Source organism: Pygoscelis adeliae, unplaced genomic scaffold (assembly GCF_000699105.1).
Source record: "Pygoscelis adeliae isolate BGI_AS28 unplaced genomic scaffold, ASM69910v1 Scaffold85, whole genome shotgun sequence".
NCBI lineage: Eukaryota > Metazoa > Chordata > Aves > Sphenisciformes > Spheniscidae > Pygoscelis > Pygoscelis adeliae.
The window spans coordinates 1,062,236-1,079,937 of NW_008824900.1; the positions used below are offsets into that span (position 1 = coordinate 1,062,236).

Below are 17,702 nucleotides of genomic sequence, written 5' to 3' on the forward strand. Positions count from 1 at the left end.
TTTTGGATTAAGTTTTGTGGAGAAGATCCCAGGAGCAATTCAGAACTGAAAGATCAGGTCCAGCCTACTGTGGCAGTTTCCTTCCAACTCCTTTTGGAAATACTTGCTATCTTACTACTCACATCTGCAATGAAAATTAGAAAATAGCACACTTCATGGGACCCAAAAACATCTGCTCTGTAAGAGCCATTTAAAAGTCCTGACCAACGTAACCAGGTATTGCCCTATCATCCTTTATCAATAGTGAACAGAAACTGTCATAAGAAATATTTGTGGACACAGAAGTTTTTTTTTTTCTAATTATTATCTACCATCACCAAGCTGATTTTGTTAAGCAGATTTGGCACTAACAACCAGCAATAGGTAATAAATTCAATGTTAGGCTTACAAGGCTCTGACAGATTGTTGGCAGCTGCCTTAAATGCAGGGAAGAGCTCTCGTAGTGTGGGTTGGAAATGCTTATTTATACCACACTGTGGGTCTGTTTGCCCCAAATTTTGCTGCCTCCTTTTAGTAGATGCCATTAGTGCGGTATATGGAAAGGGTATGATAGCTGATCAGAAATATAGTATCCAGCTACACTAGAGATCAGCACAAATGGATTAAAGATAGGAAGCTCAAGCTTAAGGTATTACTTTTTTACAGTAAGAGTAAGAAACATTTTCATTTACGAATGCAAGATTTGTGGTAAAAATGTAGCTAGGCCCTACCATAGCTGGTTTATTTTAGTGTGAATGTTTCAGTGATTAGCTTTTCTATGCTAAGAAGGTTTTAAATATTATGCAGAGATTTTATACTGACTTGCTGTTAACTGGTGAGGGACTGTAGAAGAGACTGGCTACACAACTAGACTAAGTTTGTTCTTAGGCTTCCTTTTAGCATGCCTTCGAAGTGGAAGGTGATGTGCTCAGGGGTATTTCAACAGCCTGTATTTAGCTTAGAAATTGGTTAGATAGAGGTCTTCTTTGAATCCAGGAAAACCAACTGAAAAGAAAACTTTAGAAAGCCTGAGTGCTCAGTTGCAGTAACAGAGCATGTACACATGAGACGTTTTAGATAATCGAAACCTTGAACAACCACGTTTTAGTGGTAAGTGATGCTAAGAATGGGTACAGAAACTGAATAAGCTGAAGTCTCATTGCACAGATAAGTTTAGTCCAAAAATTCCCAGTTACACAATGGACTATGAAAACCGCAATATATTTGTATAACGGAGCTCCACTTTTTATATTCAATGCATTTTATCATATCTCATTTACTTGGAAGAAGAATCAAGAATCTGTCCCAGCACCAGGTGTAACTGAGTAGTTGACAAGCCCATGACCATTAAAGTCAATGCTGAGTGAGAGAATGAAGAAATTAAAGGAGTAGGAAGTTCCTTCTATCTGGAAAAGAGAAGAAAAGAAGTCAAGAAGTTGAATTCTGCAGCAAAAGTAAGTTGGGCATCGTTGACACACAATTTTCTCTTCACTTGTGATGAAAGTACCTCTGGACAGCAGAAGACTGATGGTGAAACATTCAGATTAACTATGTTGCAGTGTCCAACTTGATCTACAGTTGTTTATGAGTCAGATGGTCAGCACTTTCCGTCTCTGACTGAGTATTCCCCTCTCTTTCTGTCAATATGCCTTACAACTCCATGGCAAGACTTCAGAAATAGTTATGTTTCTTTATACCCCTACACCAAAAGACCCTTCCTTCCTCAAAAAGGAAAAATAGAATAGTCTAGAAATATACACTGACATCGTGCAGCAACTCTAAAATTCAATTTAAAAAAAATTGCTGACAGCGTTTCACACAACCCAAAGAAATACTTAAAGTAAAGCACTAAATGCTGTTTTGGAAAGTGCGTGGGTGATGCAACCAAGCATTATGCACCATTATGAACTTTCACAGAAAATGGATAAAGCACAAAAACATCCCATTGCCTTTATAACAGACACGATGTGCTTGTTTTGAGTCTGTCTCCTGAAGGTGTCATGCAATGCCCACTAGTCCTTGTACTGGGAAAGGCAGTGAACTACCATTCCCCAGGTTGCCTTTTCAGTTCCTCTTACATCTTTATCAATGTCCATATATCTCCTCTCACTTGTCTCTCCTTTGGGCTGAAGAGTCTTAGTCTTGTCCTTGTACAGAACCTTCCAGAACTCTGATTATCCTTGCTGCCATTCTGTGAGCTGGACTAAAAAGGACAAAATACCACACTGTATTTTATGTAAGTCGAAGCACTCAGATATATACAGTCCTCATGCAACAGGATAGTCTCTGCTCTGTTCTGAAGTCCTTTCCTAATGCTTTCTAACAGGTAGATTGTTTTTGACCGCTGCTGAGTATTGAGCTTGTGGTTTCATAAGAACAGTTATGCCCCAAGGTCCCATTTGTGTGTGTAAGATTCAACTCAGAGCACATTAGTGGCAGTATTTCCCAGGATAGTTCTTCCCTTATGTGCATAATTTATTTAGGTTTACTTACAATGAATTTCACAGAGACTGTCTCTGTTACTACTTCTCTCACTGAAATACCCCACTGCTTTATTAATGGTAATTGCCCTTCTCTTTCAATTTGTCCAGCTGATCAACAATTCAGACAATCTAAGAACAATTGTTCCTTACACCACTTACTGCCTCTCTGTCAGACCTGATGAAGGTACCGTATGCCCAAAAGGTTTTGTGATTGCCTCAAGTGATCCAACAAAATATAGCGCTTCTTTGTACAAGCATGAATTTTCATCTGTCCTTTGGATCCTCCAGAAGCCCATTGTTAGTGTGAAGGACACTGCGAGGCTCGTGCACCTCTTCAGCTGTGGGCAGAGAGCTCTGTCTTGAGCAGGGAGCAGGATGGGCTCAGCTGCCCAGTTTGTTAATTGAACTCTACCCATTTTTTCACTGATAAATACTATTTTGAAATATGGGTTAAATTGCTATTGAGAATTTACAACTCCAGTATCAGGATAAAGAAAACCTTTGCGGCCTGCCTCTTTCTGTGCACTTGAATATATTTTTTTTCCGAGGGTAAATCAAACAAACAAGCATCTACATGATTCCCTCTCACAAAGAGACATTTGATACTGTGACTGCAGTTTTCTGACCATAAATGACTTCATGGCCTGAGGAAACCATGTAGCATGTCCTTCCTCAGCAGAGGAAGAAGGAAAATGTCTGTATTACAATATAAATCTTTATTTTCTTGAAAAAAATTCAGCTGAATGAAGAGAAAATGCATCAGAGAAATGACAGATCTGCATAAACTGAGTAAACAGCTGTCTTAAACCCTTGGCATTTGTTTCACCTGCATCTATGCAATCCGGATGACATGTAGGTCCTTGTGTGCTTAGGAAGTAATGTTTCCCCTGGCACTGAAGTATGACAAGAAACAATACTGATGCAATTTGTAAAATGGGAAGAAGCCTTGACTGTATTGTCTTACCTTTTTCAGAAGCCGGGGCAAGGTCAATAAAACTTCGACATTTTTCACCTTTAAAAGAAAAGGATTATTTTAGGAGACAGAAGTTGATTGGTTTTCCTCTGCCTCCTCTTTCTGACCGGTGTTCCTGCCATTGCTCCCACCTGAGACTCTACAGGACGACTAAGTTGTCTCACACAGAGAGCAGACATTTACCTGTGCCTCCAGCCTGAACCAAAACCACAACACTCACAAGGCTGGGCTCTCCCTTAGGATTACAGTCCCTTGGTCAGGAGTATGAAATACAGGTAGTGAAGAAAATTGTTTTCTCTGATGGTTGGGTCCCTGTTTGGTCAGTGATGCTCTTTTCCGAGGCCGGGAACAGTGTTGCACTCCAGATGGAGTAGCACTGGGAGGGCACAGGCCTCTGTCACCAACACTTTGCCCTCCTTCTTCTCGTCGTCAGGACAATGCCTGTGCCCCACCAGGCTCTGACCGAACCTCCCAGTGCCAGGAAGCATTGCCATGGGTACAGATGTCTCAACGGATAGATATGACACATGTGACTAGGACAGACAAAACCTGAAGCACAAAGCAAGCTGAGCAATTGCGTAGCATTTAAAAAAAAATGTTAAAAAAGCAGGCAAATGCCTTGCTATGACCATCACAGCCCTGTGCCACTCCCTCTGCTTTGTGGCTGCTGCATGTTTATCATTGTAAATTAAATTTTCTCTCTTTAGGACTCCACCTCCATTTTTGCAGACATTCTTGAGAAGCATATTGCTTCTGAGCAGGAAATGTATCTTAAGGGTGGCTGTTTTGACCTTTCTTTTTAATTCTTCAGGCAATCAGAGATTACAAAATAATTCCTCTGCTCTAGGTGCATCCACCCACCAAGCATATGTGTATCCTTCAACATGCTATGTTCCAAGGTGATCAATAGCCTGCCTGCCTCGAGGAATCAGAGCACAGCATGCCTGCCAGAGGTAATGGAGAAGAATCCATTTTGCCCTTTAAGACTTTAATTGAGGCAAAGACAGCTTCAGGAAGGAGGTTTTTTTATTAGTTTTGCTCAATTTTAATTGCACAGTCAAAAGACTGGTTTAGGAAATGTGAACCATTAAAAAAGAATAAACAGTGAAATGCTGTAGTGATGTTGAAGTCACTGTGTAATTTTTTTCTTAGTTGTAATTAATTATATGTACAAACCAATATAAAACGTTAATCTTTCTGGTGTCTTTGTTGGCGGGATTGAGATAAATGTAACCATTCAAATCATAGCTGTGCTGAAATAACAATCTATTATTATAATGCTATTATTACCACATTTATTTATTTTTTGCGGTTTTTAAAACCTATGCTAAATGTGCTAAAAAATGTCGTGTACATAGTCTGCAGACTGTTTGTCTATGTATAAGTTGCTATAAAAGAAAAGGTTCACCTGACATTGAAATGAACGTTTCAATATCTCCATGGCATAGGGAAGAACTTCTACTCTGTGAATCCAGGCACTGTCAAGAGGACAGTCAAGAAAAGGAAGTGACACTTGACTTATCAAAGCACCACCTCTGTTTCCAAAAAGGTACGTAGGGCAGTCCGTATCCAAACAGAAGGAATGTCAGATGACTAAGTTATTAATTTTTGGTGCAGACAGACTGAAAGATACCTGGTGGATCACAGAAATCACAGCATCCCAGAAGCGTTGTGTTGGCGGGACCCTGCAGGTCTGTTGTCCAGCCTCATGTTCAGAGCAGGACTATCACTGATGCCTGATCGGGTCAGCTGTGACTTTGCCCAGCCAAATCTTGAAATACTTCAAGGATGATGGTACCCATTCTTTAGAGACTCCAAGGATGGAGTTTCTCCCCCTAGTCTGGTCCCTGGGCTGCACCACCCTTCTGGAGAAGTGTTTCCTTATGCCCAACCTGAACTGCTCTAGCTGCAATGTCATCTTTGTAGTCATCCTTCCTTTATTTGCAGGGACATGAACAAGCCCATCTCCCTCAACTTCTTTTCACACATGGTGTACTTTAGGCCCCTCACCAAGAAATAGAGATAAATAACTGGACTATAAAAGATACTTGCTGTAAGTAGGAAGCATTCTCATCCAGAGACTCTGAGTTTTAGGGCATGAGGTGTGTCAGGAATGCAGTGACATAAATTCAAGGGAATATAGGGAGAGTGATCCTTAGATTTGAACTTGATATAAGCAGATTAAGCAGGATTTTTCATTCTAGCCATATGGATCTGTGGTTTTGGTTTGGTTTTTGTGGGCATTTTTTCAGATGTAAGCCATTACTTCTATTGCAGTTTTATCTTAACCTGACTTCAAGCTAACTGGCTAGCACTGAGACATCTCTCATCTGTGGTTGCAGTGAATCTGAAGCCATATAAGCCATTTTCCTTTCCAGTAAGGAAACCTTTAACAAATACCTGACTCTCTAGCATGTAATCCCGAGACAAGCAAAGGGGAATGGTATTTGCTACTACAGTGTCCTGGTTTCGGCAGGGATAGAGTTAATTTCCTTCCTAGTAGCTGGTACAGTGCTGTGTTTTGGATTTAGGATGAGAACAAAGTTGATAAGGCACCCATGTTTTAGTTGTTGCTAGGTAATGCTTACACTAGCCAAGGACTTTTCAGCTTCCCATGCTCTACCGACTGAGAAGGCTGGAGGGGCACAAGAAGCTGGGAGGGGGCACAGCCAAAATGGCCCAAGGGACATTCCATACCATGGGACGTCACGCTCAGTACATAAACTGGGGGAAGCTGGCTGGGGGGGGCCGCTGCTCGGGACTGGCTGGGCATCGGTCGGCGGGTGGTGAGCAATTGCACTGTGCATCACTTTGTGTATTATCATCATCATCACCATCATTATCATCATAATCATCATTATTACATTATTATTATTATTATTATCATTTTATTTCAATTATTAAACTGTTTTTATCTCAACCCACGAGTTTTTCTCACTTGTGCTCTTCCAATTCTCTCCCCCATCCCACCGGGGGGGAGGGAAGTGAGCGAGCAGCTGTGTGGCGCTCAGTTGCCAACTGAGGTTAAACCACAACATACAGAAACTGCACAGGCTGTTCTGAGAGCTGGAGATGATACACAGTGCCTTTCAGATACATGGTAAGGTACAAAGCCTTTTTGAAATGCCTGGGTGCTGAGGAAGCGAATGGTACCGTAGTGTTTGGCTGTAGGTGCCTTGTCTGCAGGACAGATGTAGAGAGTGTGATCACAAGTTATTGGAGAAACGTGCATCCTTGTCCTCCACAAATTAGCTTGCCCGGAACACCATCTCTCCCAGGAGACCTGGCTGTGGCTGAGCCCTCCGGTTTAAATAATATGGACAGAAAATGCTGGTGTGCAGAAAAAGGCCTTTTGGAGCCATAGCACAAAGAACGACTGTAGGTTGGAGACAGAGGAAAGCCTGGAGGGAGGTCACTTCGCTTTCAACGGCTGATATCTGGATTGTGCCTGGCTTACCACTAAAGGTTGTGGTAGGAACTGCACAAGCAGTTCCTGATGAAGAACACCTCCCTTCATTGTCCCTGTTGCTGGACCACTGGAAAACCCTCCTCCATTTTCAATGGTAACCACTGGTGGTATTTATAGACCACATTCATACTTCAACATGCAGACATGCATCTCGCTGGGCACTGAAGATGTCAGCAGTGCTTTCACTGTTCCTCTTAGGATTTATTCTAAGTTATTTTGGGGTAACTTGTATAACTGATCTCTTAAGCCCTCTTAAGTTTAATTTTAGACTTGGCAGAGTTTATCCTGCTGTGCTGCCCTTTTCCAGATGCATCTTCTCCTCATAACCAGGCTCCTGGAGAGTCTTTAGAGAATACAGAAAAGGCTGTTTAGAGATGCAACAAGAACAGTGTCTAGGATTCATCCCCCTGATGCTCACGCCTTCACCCAGTTGCAGCAGCGATTCTGACAGAGGAGAAAGCCAAGGAGTCATCTCTCCTGCACATAACTCACATAGAAAGAAGAGGCGTGACCTGGCTTGAACGCTCTCTGCTTCCATGCAGGAGCAGTGGCCATGTACATGTGCATGTGAAGCTCTCTGGAGCTCAGCAGTGTCAGGGAGCTGTTGGAGGCTGAGGAGAGAGGACTAATCAACCACCTAAACAGCAATAAGAGCAAAGCACTTGGTACTAGCTTCTTCTATGGCTTCCCAAGGGTGAGGTAGAAACATCATCTGTGCAAGCCCTTGCAAATGCATTCCCGCATAACCAGGCTGGCTCTGCATGGGCTCACGTGTGTCTCGCTGGGCTTCCCGAGAAGGGGGCATGAGTCACAGGGGCCTGCAGTTCTGGATACCAGTAACTAGAAAGCCCAAAAACTGTGTGTGTTTTTCTCTAATTAATCCTAATTAATTAATCTAATCCTGCATATGTGCATGCGTGTGTGTGTATTCGTAATTCGCCAGGGAGCTTCAAACGGAACCAGCCAGAGAGTGGGAGGAGACATATCTGGAAAGACCCAAGGTCTGAGCTGGTGGCTAGGTAAAGGTCTTGAGGTCTTGGTATGGATAATAGACTTAGAGCCCATGATAACATCTGAGGGACTGTTAGTGTGATGTGCTTGTGCACAGAGGGAAGGGGTGTGCATGTTTTCACTAGTGATCTTCAGACTTGGTCAGCCAGAGAAGAGGAAAAGGAGCGAGCTTGCTGATGGGAGTGATGTTGTTGTTTCTATGGGTGCTAGTAAAGGCACAGCTGTCTCTGGGTTGGTCTGTGTGGCCAGCCACATTAGTGTCATGCATGCTTGCACGTGTGTGTGTGCGCGCGCACGCACATACGTGCACTTGCATCTTGAATATGTGCCTAGCCTGAACTGGGAAGGACACCAGCAGCAATCAGGCAAGGGAGGAGAAATTCCCTGGGTCTTAAAGTCCCCAGGGTTCAGCTTCCCAGGAGCACACACAGTGTTTCCTCAGACAGGCTGATTGAGACTTTACCCATTTCATGGCTCTGCAGCTATGGAAGCTCCCGCAGCAATGCAGGTCAAATGTTTTCCAGCTCCTCAGTAGTTTCTACTGAAGAAAGCTCAGCTTTGGGCTTCTACGTGTTCTTAGGAAACAGTATACAGGAAGATATGGAGTTTATCAGTGCATCAATCCCAGGGAATGAGAGGGAAAGTTGTGGCAGCATAAGCAGATGATCTCTCTGTCTCGCTTCCAGCATGAGGCTCATGCTCTTTCTTCTCCTTCTGCTGCTCACAATGTGATGGGAAGTCCTGAGCTTCCAGCCCTTCCAAGTCTGTGGCACATACTTGTCATGAAAATTGTCTTATATCTGCAAAATCAAATCATTTCAGGAAAAAATAGAAGGCTGTGTGAAAAGTGGGCACTATGCTGGCAGAGCTGCGTTCTGGAGAAAGTAAATGAGCTGGTGAAGAGTAAGACTGCTGCAGAGATGGGAAGGAGGCACTGCAGGACACCGCTGACAAGCAGTGGCACATGGTGGAGGGGTCACCCACGTGTCCTGTCACCTTAGATAGGCAGACCAGTCCCCCAGACACCTCCCTTGCCATAACACATGGAGGTAGTGGGGCTGCTCTCTTACTTTCTCCACTGAAGAGTCCTACTTCAGTGTCACACACACTTTGGACAGCTGGGACTCTGTGTTGGAGGCAAATGCTTGTTCCTCTCACCTTCCTCAGGCAGAGTTCAGAGACATCTGTACCTCCCTAACCTCAACAATAATTTGAAAGCAAAAGCTAAGAAAGAGAAGTGGCTTTTCTAAGTCCCCCAAATTCAATCCTGCCAGAAAATTAAGGCAATCAGGTCCCATAGAGCCATCAGGTCTGCATGGTACACTGGCTTCAGGGCTCTGGGCTACCTTCCTCGTTATGCTCTGCACACCTTGTGTGCACAGTGCAACTGTATTGCGACAGATCAGATGTGCCTAGCTGCAGCTTCTAAAGTGGGTGCAGGCTGACATTCTTCTATGGGTCTATGGAAGACGCTAGGGAGCAGTTACAGAGCTATATAGGGCAGCTGGAAAGGCAGGTCTAGGTGCAGATAGATTGGGTACAAACTATAACACCCAGACGTACTTCCAAGCTCAACGGGCACACTGGAATCACTCTGACTTTAAGCCTTTGGGAGACCCACATGTATTCTACTGTTTCTGCCACCAGTTGCATAAAATGTATGGCTGGTTTGCTCCTGTCTTCAGGACACCACACTGCACAACAGTGGTTGGATTTGTCCAGAGTATACCTCAGTAAACTGGTGGTTTAGACTGGAAATAGGGAAGAGGGCAGAAAACACACCAAAAAAGTATAGGCTTTCAGACAATATTCTAAATATTCATATTCTTACAGAGCAGATCATCTTCAGTGCTATCACACAGCACGTAGAGGACAACCAGGTGATCAGGCCCAGTCAGCATGGCTTTACAAAGGCCAGGTCCTGCTTGACTAACCTGATCTCCTTCTATGACTACATGACCTGCTTAGCTGATGAGGGAAAGGCTGCGGATATTGTTTACCTGGACTTTAGTAAAGCCTTTGACACTGTTTCCCACAGCATTCTCCTGCAGAAACTGGCTGCTCATGGCTTGGACGGTTGTACGCTTCGCTGGGTAAAAAACTGGCTGCGTGGCCGGGACCAAAGAGTTGTGGTGAATGGAGTTCAATCCAGTTGGCGGCCGGTCACGAGCGGTGTTCCCCAGGGCTCAGTTTTGGGGCCAGTTCTGTTCAATATCTTTATCAGTGATATGGATGAGGGGATCGAGTGCACCCTCAGGAAGCTTGCAGACGACACCAAGTTGGGCAGCAGTGTTGATCTGCTGGAGGGTAGGAAGGCTCTGCAGAGGGACCTGGACAGGCTGGATCAATGGGCCGAGGCCAACTGTATGAGGTTCAACAAGGCCAAGTGCCGGGTCCTGCACTTTGGCCACAACAACCCCATGCAGCGCTACAGGCTTGGGGAAGAGTGGCTGGAAAGCTGCCTGGCGGAAAAGGACCTGGGGGTGTTGGTCGACAGCCGGCTGAACATGAGCCGGCAGTGTGCCCAGGCGGCCAAGAAGGCCAAGGGCATCCTGGCTTGTGTCAGAGATAGTGTGGCCAGCAGGACTAGGGCAGTGATCGTCCCCCTGTACTCAGCACTGGTGAGGCTGCACCTCGAATACTGTGTTCAGTTTTGGGCCCCTCACTACAAGACAGACATTGAGGTGCTGGAGCGTGTCCAGCGAAGGGCAACGAAGCTGGTGAAGGGTCCAGAGCTCAAGTCTTATGAGGAGCGGCTGAGGGAACTGGGGATGTTTAGCCTGGAGAAGAGAAGGCTCAGGGGAGACCTCATTGCTCTCTACAACTACCTGAAAGGAGGTTGTAGCAAGGTGGATATCGGTCTCTTCTCCCAAATAACAAACAATAGGACGAGAGGAAATGGCCTCAAGTTGTGCCAGGGGAGGTTTAGATTGGATATTAGGAAAAATTTCTTCACCAAAGGGTTATCAAGCATTGGAACAGGCTGCCCAGGGAAGTGGTTGAGTCACCATCCCTGGAGGTATTTAAAAGACAGGTGGACGTGGTGCTTAGGGACATGGTTTAGTGGTGGACTTGTCAGTGCTACGTTAGCGGTTGGACTCGATGACCTTAAAGGTCTTTTCCAACCTAAATGATTCTATGATTCTATTCTAGACTGTTGCAATAGCAAGGACCAGAAGCTGGTGTCCTGGATCATACTTATTGGTCCTATGTTCCCGAGTTCTCTCCTCTCTGAGCCAGTGATAAATGCCTCATTAATAACCAGGGCAGCAAAATAAAAACAACTCTGAAAAATCCTAGTTTGTGTGTCTTCCAACCACACGGCTTCAAAATATTCTAGTTAATTCGACTTAAAAGATATCCGGTAGTTCTGACTGAAAGAAAGGTCTCTGTTACAACTCTGCTTTTCATCTTGCAAAAAAGAGAAAAAGCTGTCTGTATTCACTTTACTCTGCATAAAATTTTACGAGTTCAAAAGTACAGTTCTGATGGAAATTTAAATGATTAAATTTCATTTAAACAGCATTCCCTTTTAGTAACATTCTGGCTCCCAGCCTACGAAAGACAAGGTCCCCTTTTTTCCCAATAGGCCCTAACAAATCTTTATCTCTCCAATTATATCTGGAGTCATGTGATTCTGATGAGATCCCACATCATCTACTGAGAGTAAAATCATTGTATTTGTCTAAAAAAAGATATAATCCTCAAGGGATCCCAGCCTAGACAAGGCTGAGGACTGCAACACAACTTCAGTGAAATAAAGTACCACGTTAGGGAAAATGCAGGTTAATGAGCTCACTCAAACTGAGTTGTATCAGGTTAATTAACAAGTGAAATATTCCACTTTTGGTTAAACTGATCCCAGACAGAGTATTTAATTGAATTTTTTCTAATGAAAAATCGAGTATTAATCTGCAAAATAAACATTTTCCAGTTCACCATGTTGATTTTGCTGGACTGATATTTTTTCTGGAAAATAAACAAGTTCACACAGAATTACGCTAAAATATGTCTTGAACTATGAAAAAAATTGCTTTCTCTCACTCTGACAGCTGTCATTCATAGCTGCTGCCCATCAACATTTCTCTTACTTCCAAGTAACATGAGAATTTTCTCAATTTCTCAACCTCTGCTGAGATAACTCACAATCTTTTTCCCTTTTGGGGTTGTTTTTAAATCTGAATGCTATACTACTGTTCTCTTTCAGCTTAAGAAAGAGAACTTAAGACTTTCTACCTTTTAAAGTGGAAAAGCTTAAAGCTTTCCACTTTTTCATTTCAGGCAGGCATTTTTCCTCAATTCACATACTCACAAAGAAATGGTAATAATTTCATCAGAGAGGTGTCACCCGCACTCTGGAGTTTCCCCTTTGTTTCGTTGGAGCAGTAGATAGCTGTGCAGGGGGCAGAGGGTGCGGGCAGAGCAGGGAATACCCCAGCGTGTTTGTGCTAACTGGGACTATGTGCCATGGCAACTGCGTTTTCTGCACTGAAACTCTCTCTGATGTGAGAAATCTTGCACAGTATCTGATAGCAAACACCTCCACAGGCTGCTCTCAAATCACGTCTAATTGAAACACATCCAAGTCACGAGACTCATCTGATTATCTTGGTAAGACCTGGCAGGTGTGTACAGACATCTATCATTTGGAGAGCTGGAAAATAGCTCAGATTTTTAAATGATTGGGAGAATTGAGGAAACAATGGTGCTGAGAGAGACTTTCCATGACTCTGGTGTCAATTTAGACCTGACTTTGTAATCTGGAAAACATTAAATCAGGCACAGAGTTCTGAGTTGCTTTAAGCATTTCAAACCACGGCATGGGAAGAGGAGGGTTTTCACCTGTCCATCCCACAGATGACCATCTGCCACACTGTGCTTACTCTGTGCTAATGCCAAAATAAACTAGTTATCGAGGGTCCAGTATCTGTGGGACTATAAGGTCTCCCCAGGAAACTGTGAAAGACTAGAAACGATGCTCTTCACAGAAGATGTAGCTGATATATATACACCTCATTGTATGAAGTCTGACATGCCTTCTACAGTCTCCCATGTGACTGCATTAGCAGCTCCATTCAGGTTGGTGATTAACAAAGATCAAAGGAGTAAGTAACCAATAAGACCCTAAAGCCCCAGTTGTAGAAGAAATGTGGTTCAATAGCTCCCACTCTTTCTAATTATTAGCTGTGGATCAATATGCATTACCTTTTAACCATGCCAGCGCTTCTCACTCTTTCCAATTATTAGCTGTGGATCAATATGCATTACCTTTTAACCATGCCAGCGCTTCTCTCCAGATAATGCTCAACTGGAGTATTTGCATTGGATCTGTGCCCTAGCTCTGGAATTAAATAAGCAGGGCAGGCAGAGATGAAAGTCACTGACAGCAAAGAAGGAAACTCCTTTTCACGGACGGGATTACTCCAGAAAATGAAAATATCAAAAGCTGAGGTGTGCCAAAATGGAGGGAAAGACGGATTCGGGACAGAGTATTACTCTGATGGCACGGCACGGCACTGTGAACATGGGTCCTGAGGCTGCACCTTGAAACATGTGCAAGTGACTGTGGGTAAGAGGCAAAGGGATTGCTGGAGGGGAGGGGACCTTGAATGTCAGAGCCGGTACCACCTCAACCTGTACTTCTTCTCCACAGTTAGCACCATAGCAAGCCAGTATTTCTTCCCTGGCTTGCCCATCTGTCTGCTCTCTGTTCCTCTTAGCCATTGCAATTTAGGCTGCCTGCTTCAATGTGAACTCCAGAAACTTCTCCCACCTTTCCTACCGAAAGATGCTCAGTTGCTTTTTGGGTTGAGGCATCCTGTTTTCCCAGGCAGGCACACCTGACTTGGAGTATGGAAACTGAGATAACCTTAACCTTTCAGCTACAGACTTAAAGGAAGTTAACAAGAAGGGCAGTAAGACATTCACACACAGTACACTGCAAATAAATATCCAGTTTTTGAAAGCAAGTGAAAAAGTTGTGCTTGCATTTCTTCTTGTGAACCTTATTTCCAGGCTTGTACCTAATAACTTTGCAACAAAGTCTCAGTGGTTTTTGTCTGGCCAGGTAAAGCAAAGTGAAATCAGGCGGAATGACAGTATGATGTGGGTTTTGGTCTCTCCAAATCTAGTGAGTCTAGACATGGTGGAGTGGCTCTGCTTCCCAATCAATTTCCCAGATTGTAAGCATAGTTTGTGTCCTTTTCCCTGCCCAAATCCAGCCAAATGCAAGGCGGAACACCTTAAAGTGAATTTTGTTTGCCTGTGACTATTCTACAAGCCACGTCGTTCTATAGAAATAACATCTGCTTCTCATTATTTACTGCTTTCTGTAGTCCTTGTATCATTTGTAAGCTAGATCAGCAAAGATTTATGTTACCATTTTGTTTACCAACAAGAACACTGAATAACATTGCACTAATTCATGATTAACAGAGGGTGCTGCTAGAAGCAGCCCTGTTCCCCGCGAAGTCCCCATTTTAAGATCTGTCAGTAAGCCAGTTCTGTTAATTCCACATAAGGAAAATTTTAAAATCAGGATTGAGTCTGGTGTAATTTAAAAGCCATGGGGATACCATGATGATTGATATTACATCCCATGTTTATTTCTGTAGCCCTGAATGCATCTGTTCATATTTTGCACTAACTGGCAGCAGGGTAAGCGCCTCAGTTCTCTTTGAAATATGGGACCTATATGTTAGTCTTCCAGCACTTTGATGTTTATTCCATTTACAAGGAACTATCAGATTATCTCCTTTAAAACTACCTGGTTAAATGGTTGAGGATAGACACATCCAAAGAGAAAGCAACACAGTTTTTGCTCATGAGATAGAGAGCAACTTATCAAATAAGGAGCAGTTCACTGCCTAGTCCCTTACTTTACTCTGTTATGAGTCTCAGCCTGCAGGGATTTTATTTCCACATTTTATGTTTGATAGATGTTCATACAGCTAGTCCGTCTAGCAGGTTCAGGAGGGCCTAAAATCCAAAATTCCCAGTGCATTGCAGACACAAAATATCCCCAACATCCTATAAAAAACTGAAGGTCTGTAATAACGCAATCACCACCACAGAAACCACAGCTATCATGTACCACAGGAAGAGAGGAAGAGTCGTCATGAGGAACATGAACAGATCTGAAGAGTCTTATCATAAAGCTTAAATTCCTATGGCCAGGCCTATCTTATCCTGTAAGCAAAACCCCAAGGATTTGTTAGGAGGAGTTCAGAAGTGCTTTTCTGAAATGGACCCTTCCCTGTGTTGTAAAGTAAGGCAAAAAATTGTTACTATCCCTGTTACCTAGCCTGAGGGAGATTTCTGTTCTGATCTCAAATTAGATCATCAGTTTAATGTTCAGTGCATGAGCAGACATACCAATTAGATACTGAGAAGCTGTAATAATGTCAACGGCAGCAAAGCAACCTCCTCACATACTGTCTCTCCACCTGTAGCCAATTTTTGATGCTTTAGAGAAGGCATAAAACCCTCCAGAAGACGTGATATGCATCAAGTCAGCAATTATTTTTTTTCTTGGCTCCCACTGGTGACCAGTGGCAACCCTGAAGCATGGATGTCATGTAAAAGAATATAGACATGATGTGAGCAAGGCAGTCAAACCATGATGGCTCCTTTCAGACCTCCTTAAGATACCAACAAATCAGCTATGCAGAACTCACTCCAACCTTCCTCAGGCCAGAGACATTCCTCTTCCCTCATACAGTTCTTTCTGTGAATTTAAGAAGTATCCATTTCAGCCCGTGGATTTCCTTTGGTCACACTGCCCTCTGTGGAGGTGAAGTCCAGAGACGTACTTTCTGGGAACCCCTCCTTGGATTTTCACTTTTTTTCTCAATGACAAGTTACTTAAGTCATATTCTTTTCTTGATATTTATCCACATATATATATAAGGTACCACCACATCCCCTCTAGATCTTCAATTTGTTATACTAAAGAGGACCAGTTTTTCTTTTCTTTTCTTGAAGGAGATTCTCTTTTTCTTAACTACCTTGGAAATCCCACTCTGCATCTATTTCACCTCCCCCTTTTTCTTACCATAACTATGCACAATGGCATTAACAAAATGCACTGGTGTTACCTGTGCCTTGCACAGTGGTGCTGACTCTTCCCTAGAATAATGCTTTTCCTTTATATCCCAGCCCTTTGCAGCTCACAGTCACCCCACAGTCAAATACTGGCCCAGAACTTGTTTCTTATCTTTTGATCACAATTGATAACTACCTGTGACCTCACAGAATCTTATGCCTTAGTGCTTGGAGCTTTTAATTTTTTTTTTTGTTTTAATTATTTTAATACTATTCTTACAACTCTATCAGTCCAGCTCACATTTTTAGTTATGCAGAAAAATCTCACCTCTGTAATGCCAATATTCCCAGACTTTGTGTCACAGCATGTGTAGGGAGTGCGTTTAAAGTAGGATTATTCTCTTCAAATTAAGCCTTCTGTGTTAGAAATGGCAACTTCTTAGATTCCTTTTTGGCCAATGAGGAAAACACATAATCCCAGGGCTCAATTCATCCCATATGAGGAGGAATTTAATCTCCCCAAGAAGTACTCACTACTCTCTACTGACTGTAATGATGACCTTCAGTTCAGGCACAGATACCTACGCTTGCTGATGTCCACAGGTTTGCTGTGGGATTCACTTTGTGCTTTTTTTTTTTTTAATGAATTAGGTGACATGAATTGTATCCCTAGTTCTTCTTCCTAGATTGCTAATCTCAGCAATAACAGAACCAGTCCCAAAACCAAATTTGAGGACAACTAGAAATATCTCCATTGTGATAATTTCCCTTTTTATATTACTTACCACAGCCTCCTTGTAAGACTGTTCTTTAATCAGTTTACAATCTCTCTATTCATCCCCACCATAATAAATAATATAAAGTAAAATCTGCACCACAGTCTCAAGCAAAAGGTCTGCCTACTTCACTACCTTTGTATCGTCATCCAATGACAGATATTTAGGGAAGAACAAAGAGGTGGATGTAGGGTGATTCTGCTCATGTACCTCCCCTGTGATACCAGTACTGCATCAGTAGTTCAGGGACTTCCTGGGCAGAGGTTGCTCTCAAATCATCATGTTAGTAACACGAATGGATGTTTCCTCCCTGGATCCATGCAATCCCCAGTTTTGGCCATCACAACATTCCCTGGCAGGGCGCTCTGTGGGAAGGAGTATTTCTTTTTGTCTGTTATGCCTTATTGTTCTTAAATCACGGAAGCAGTCAATGATATTTCTTGTTGATCCCCACCAATATCATAGTTCTCTGTACTGTGCCTTCATTCCAGTCTGAAGAGGCTCAGACTGTTTAGCATTCCCCAGCGTGGAAGCATGCCTACATCTATCACTACGTTGTTACTGTTCCCTCCGCTCTCTGTAGTTCTTCTGTAAAGAATTTTCAGTGGGACATTCCATCAAATGCTTTTTTGTGAATCCATAGAGACTGGGACTAATGCAGACTGGGTCTTCTTGTCTAAGAAGTGATTCATCTTGTTAAAAGATTTACTTTTAACAAAACCCTACCTTTGATAAAACCCATTTGTTGCCATGTACATGCTTTCCCTGAAAACTGTCCTAAGGTTGCTGGGTCAAGTGGCCTGTATAATTTTTTTCCAGTCTTCATTGAATACAGCAATGTGCAGATTCTTGCTACTAAACCTACATTTTCATGTGCCAATTATTTCAGCATCCTCAGATGGAGATTATCCAGGCCCCCTGGGTTCAGTTCCTCTATCGCTGGAAATTTTATCTTCAATATAGAGCTC

At 43.1% G+C, this 17,702-nt stretch overlaps 1 protein-coding gene across 1 annotated transcript in view; it reads right to left on the reverse strand.

Annotated features, from left to right (window-relative positions):
• Window positions 1-17,702, reverse strand: part of GSG1L (GSG1-like) — a 62,227-nt gene that overhangs the window by 39,076 nt on the left and 5,449 nt on the right. The window contains exon 2 of the mRNA XM_009324715.1: window positions 3,427-3,474. Within this exon, the coding sequence (XP_009322990.1) occupies window positions 3,427-3,474 (48 nt within the window). The remainder of the gene's footprint in view (window positions 1-3,426; window positions 3,475-17,702) is intronic.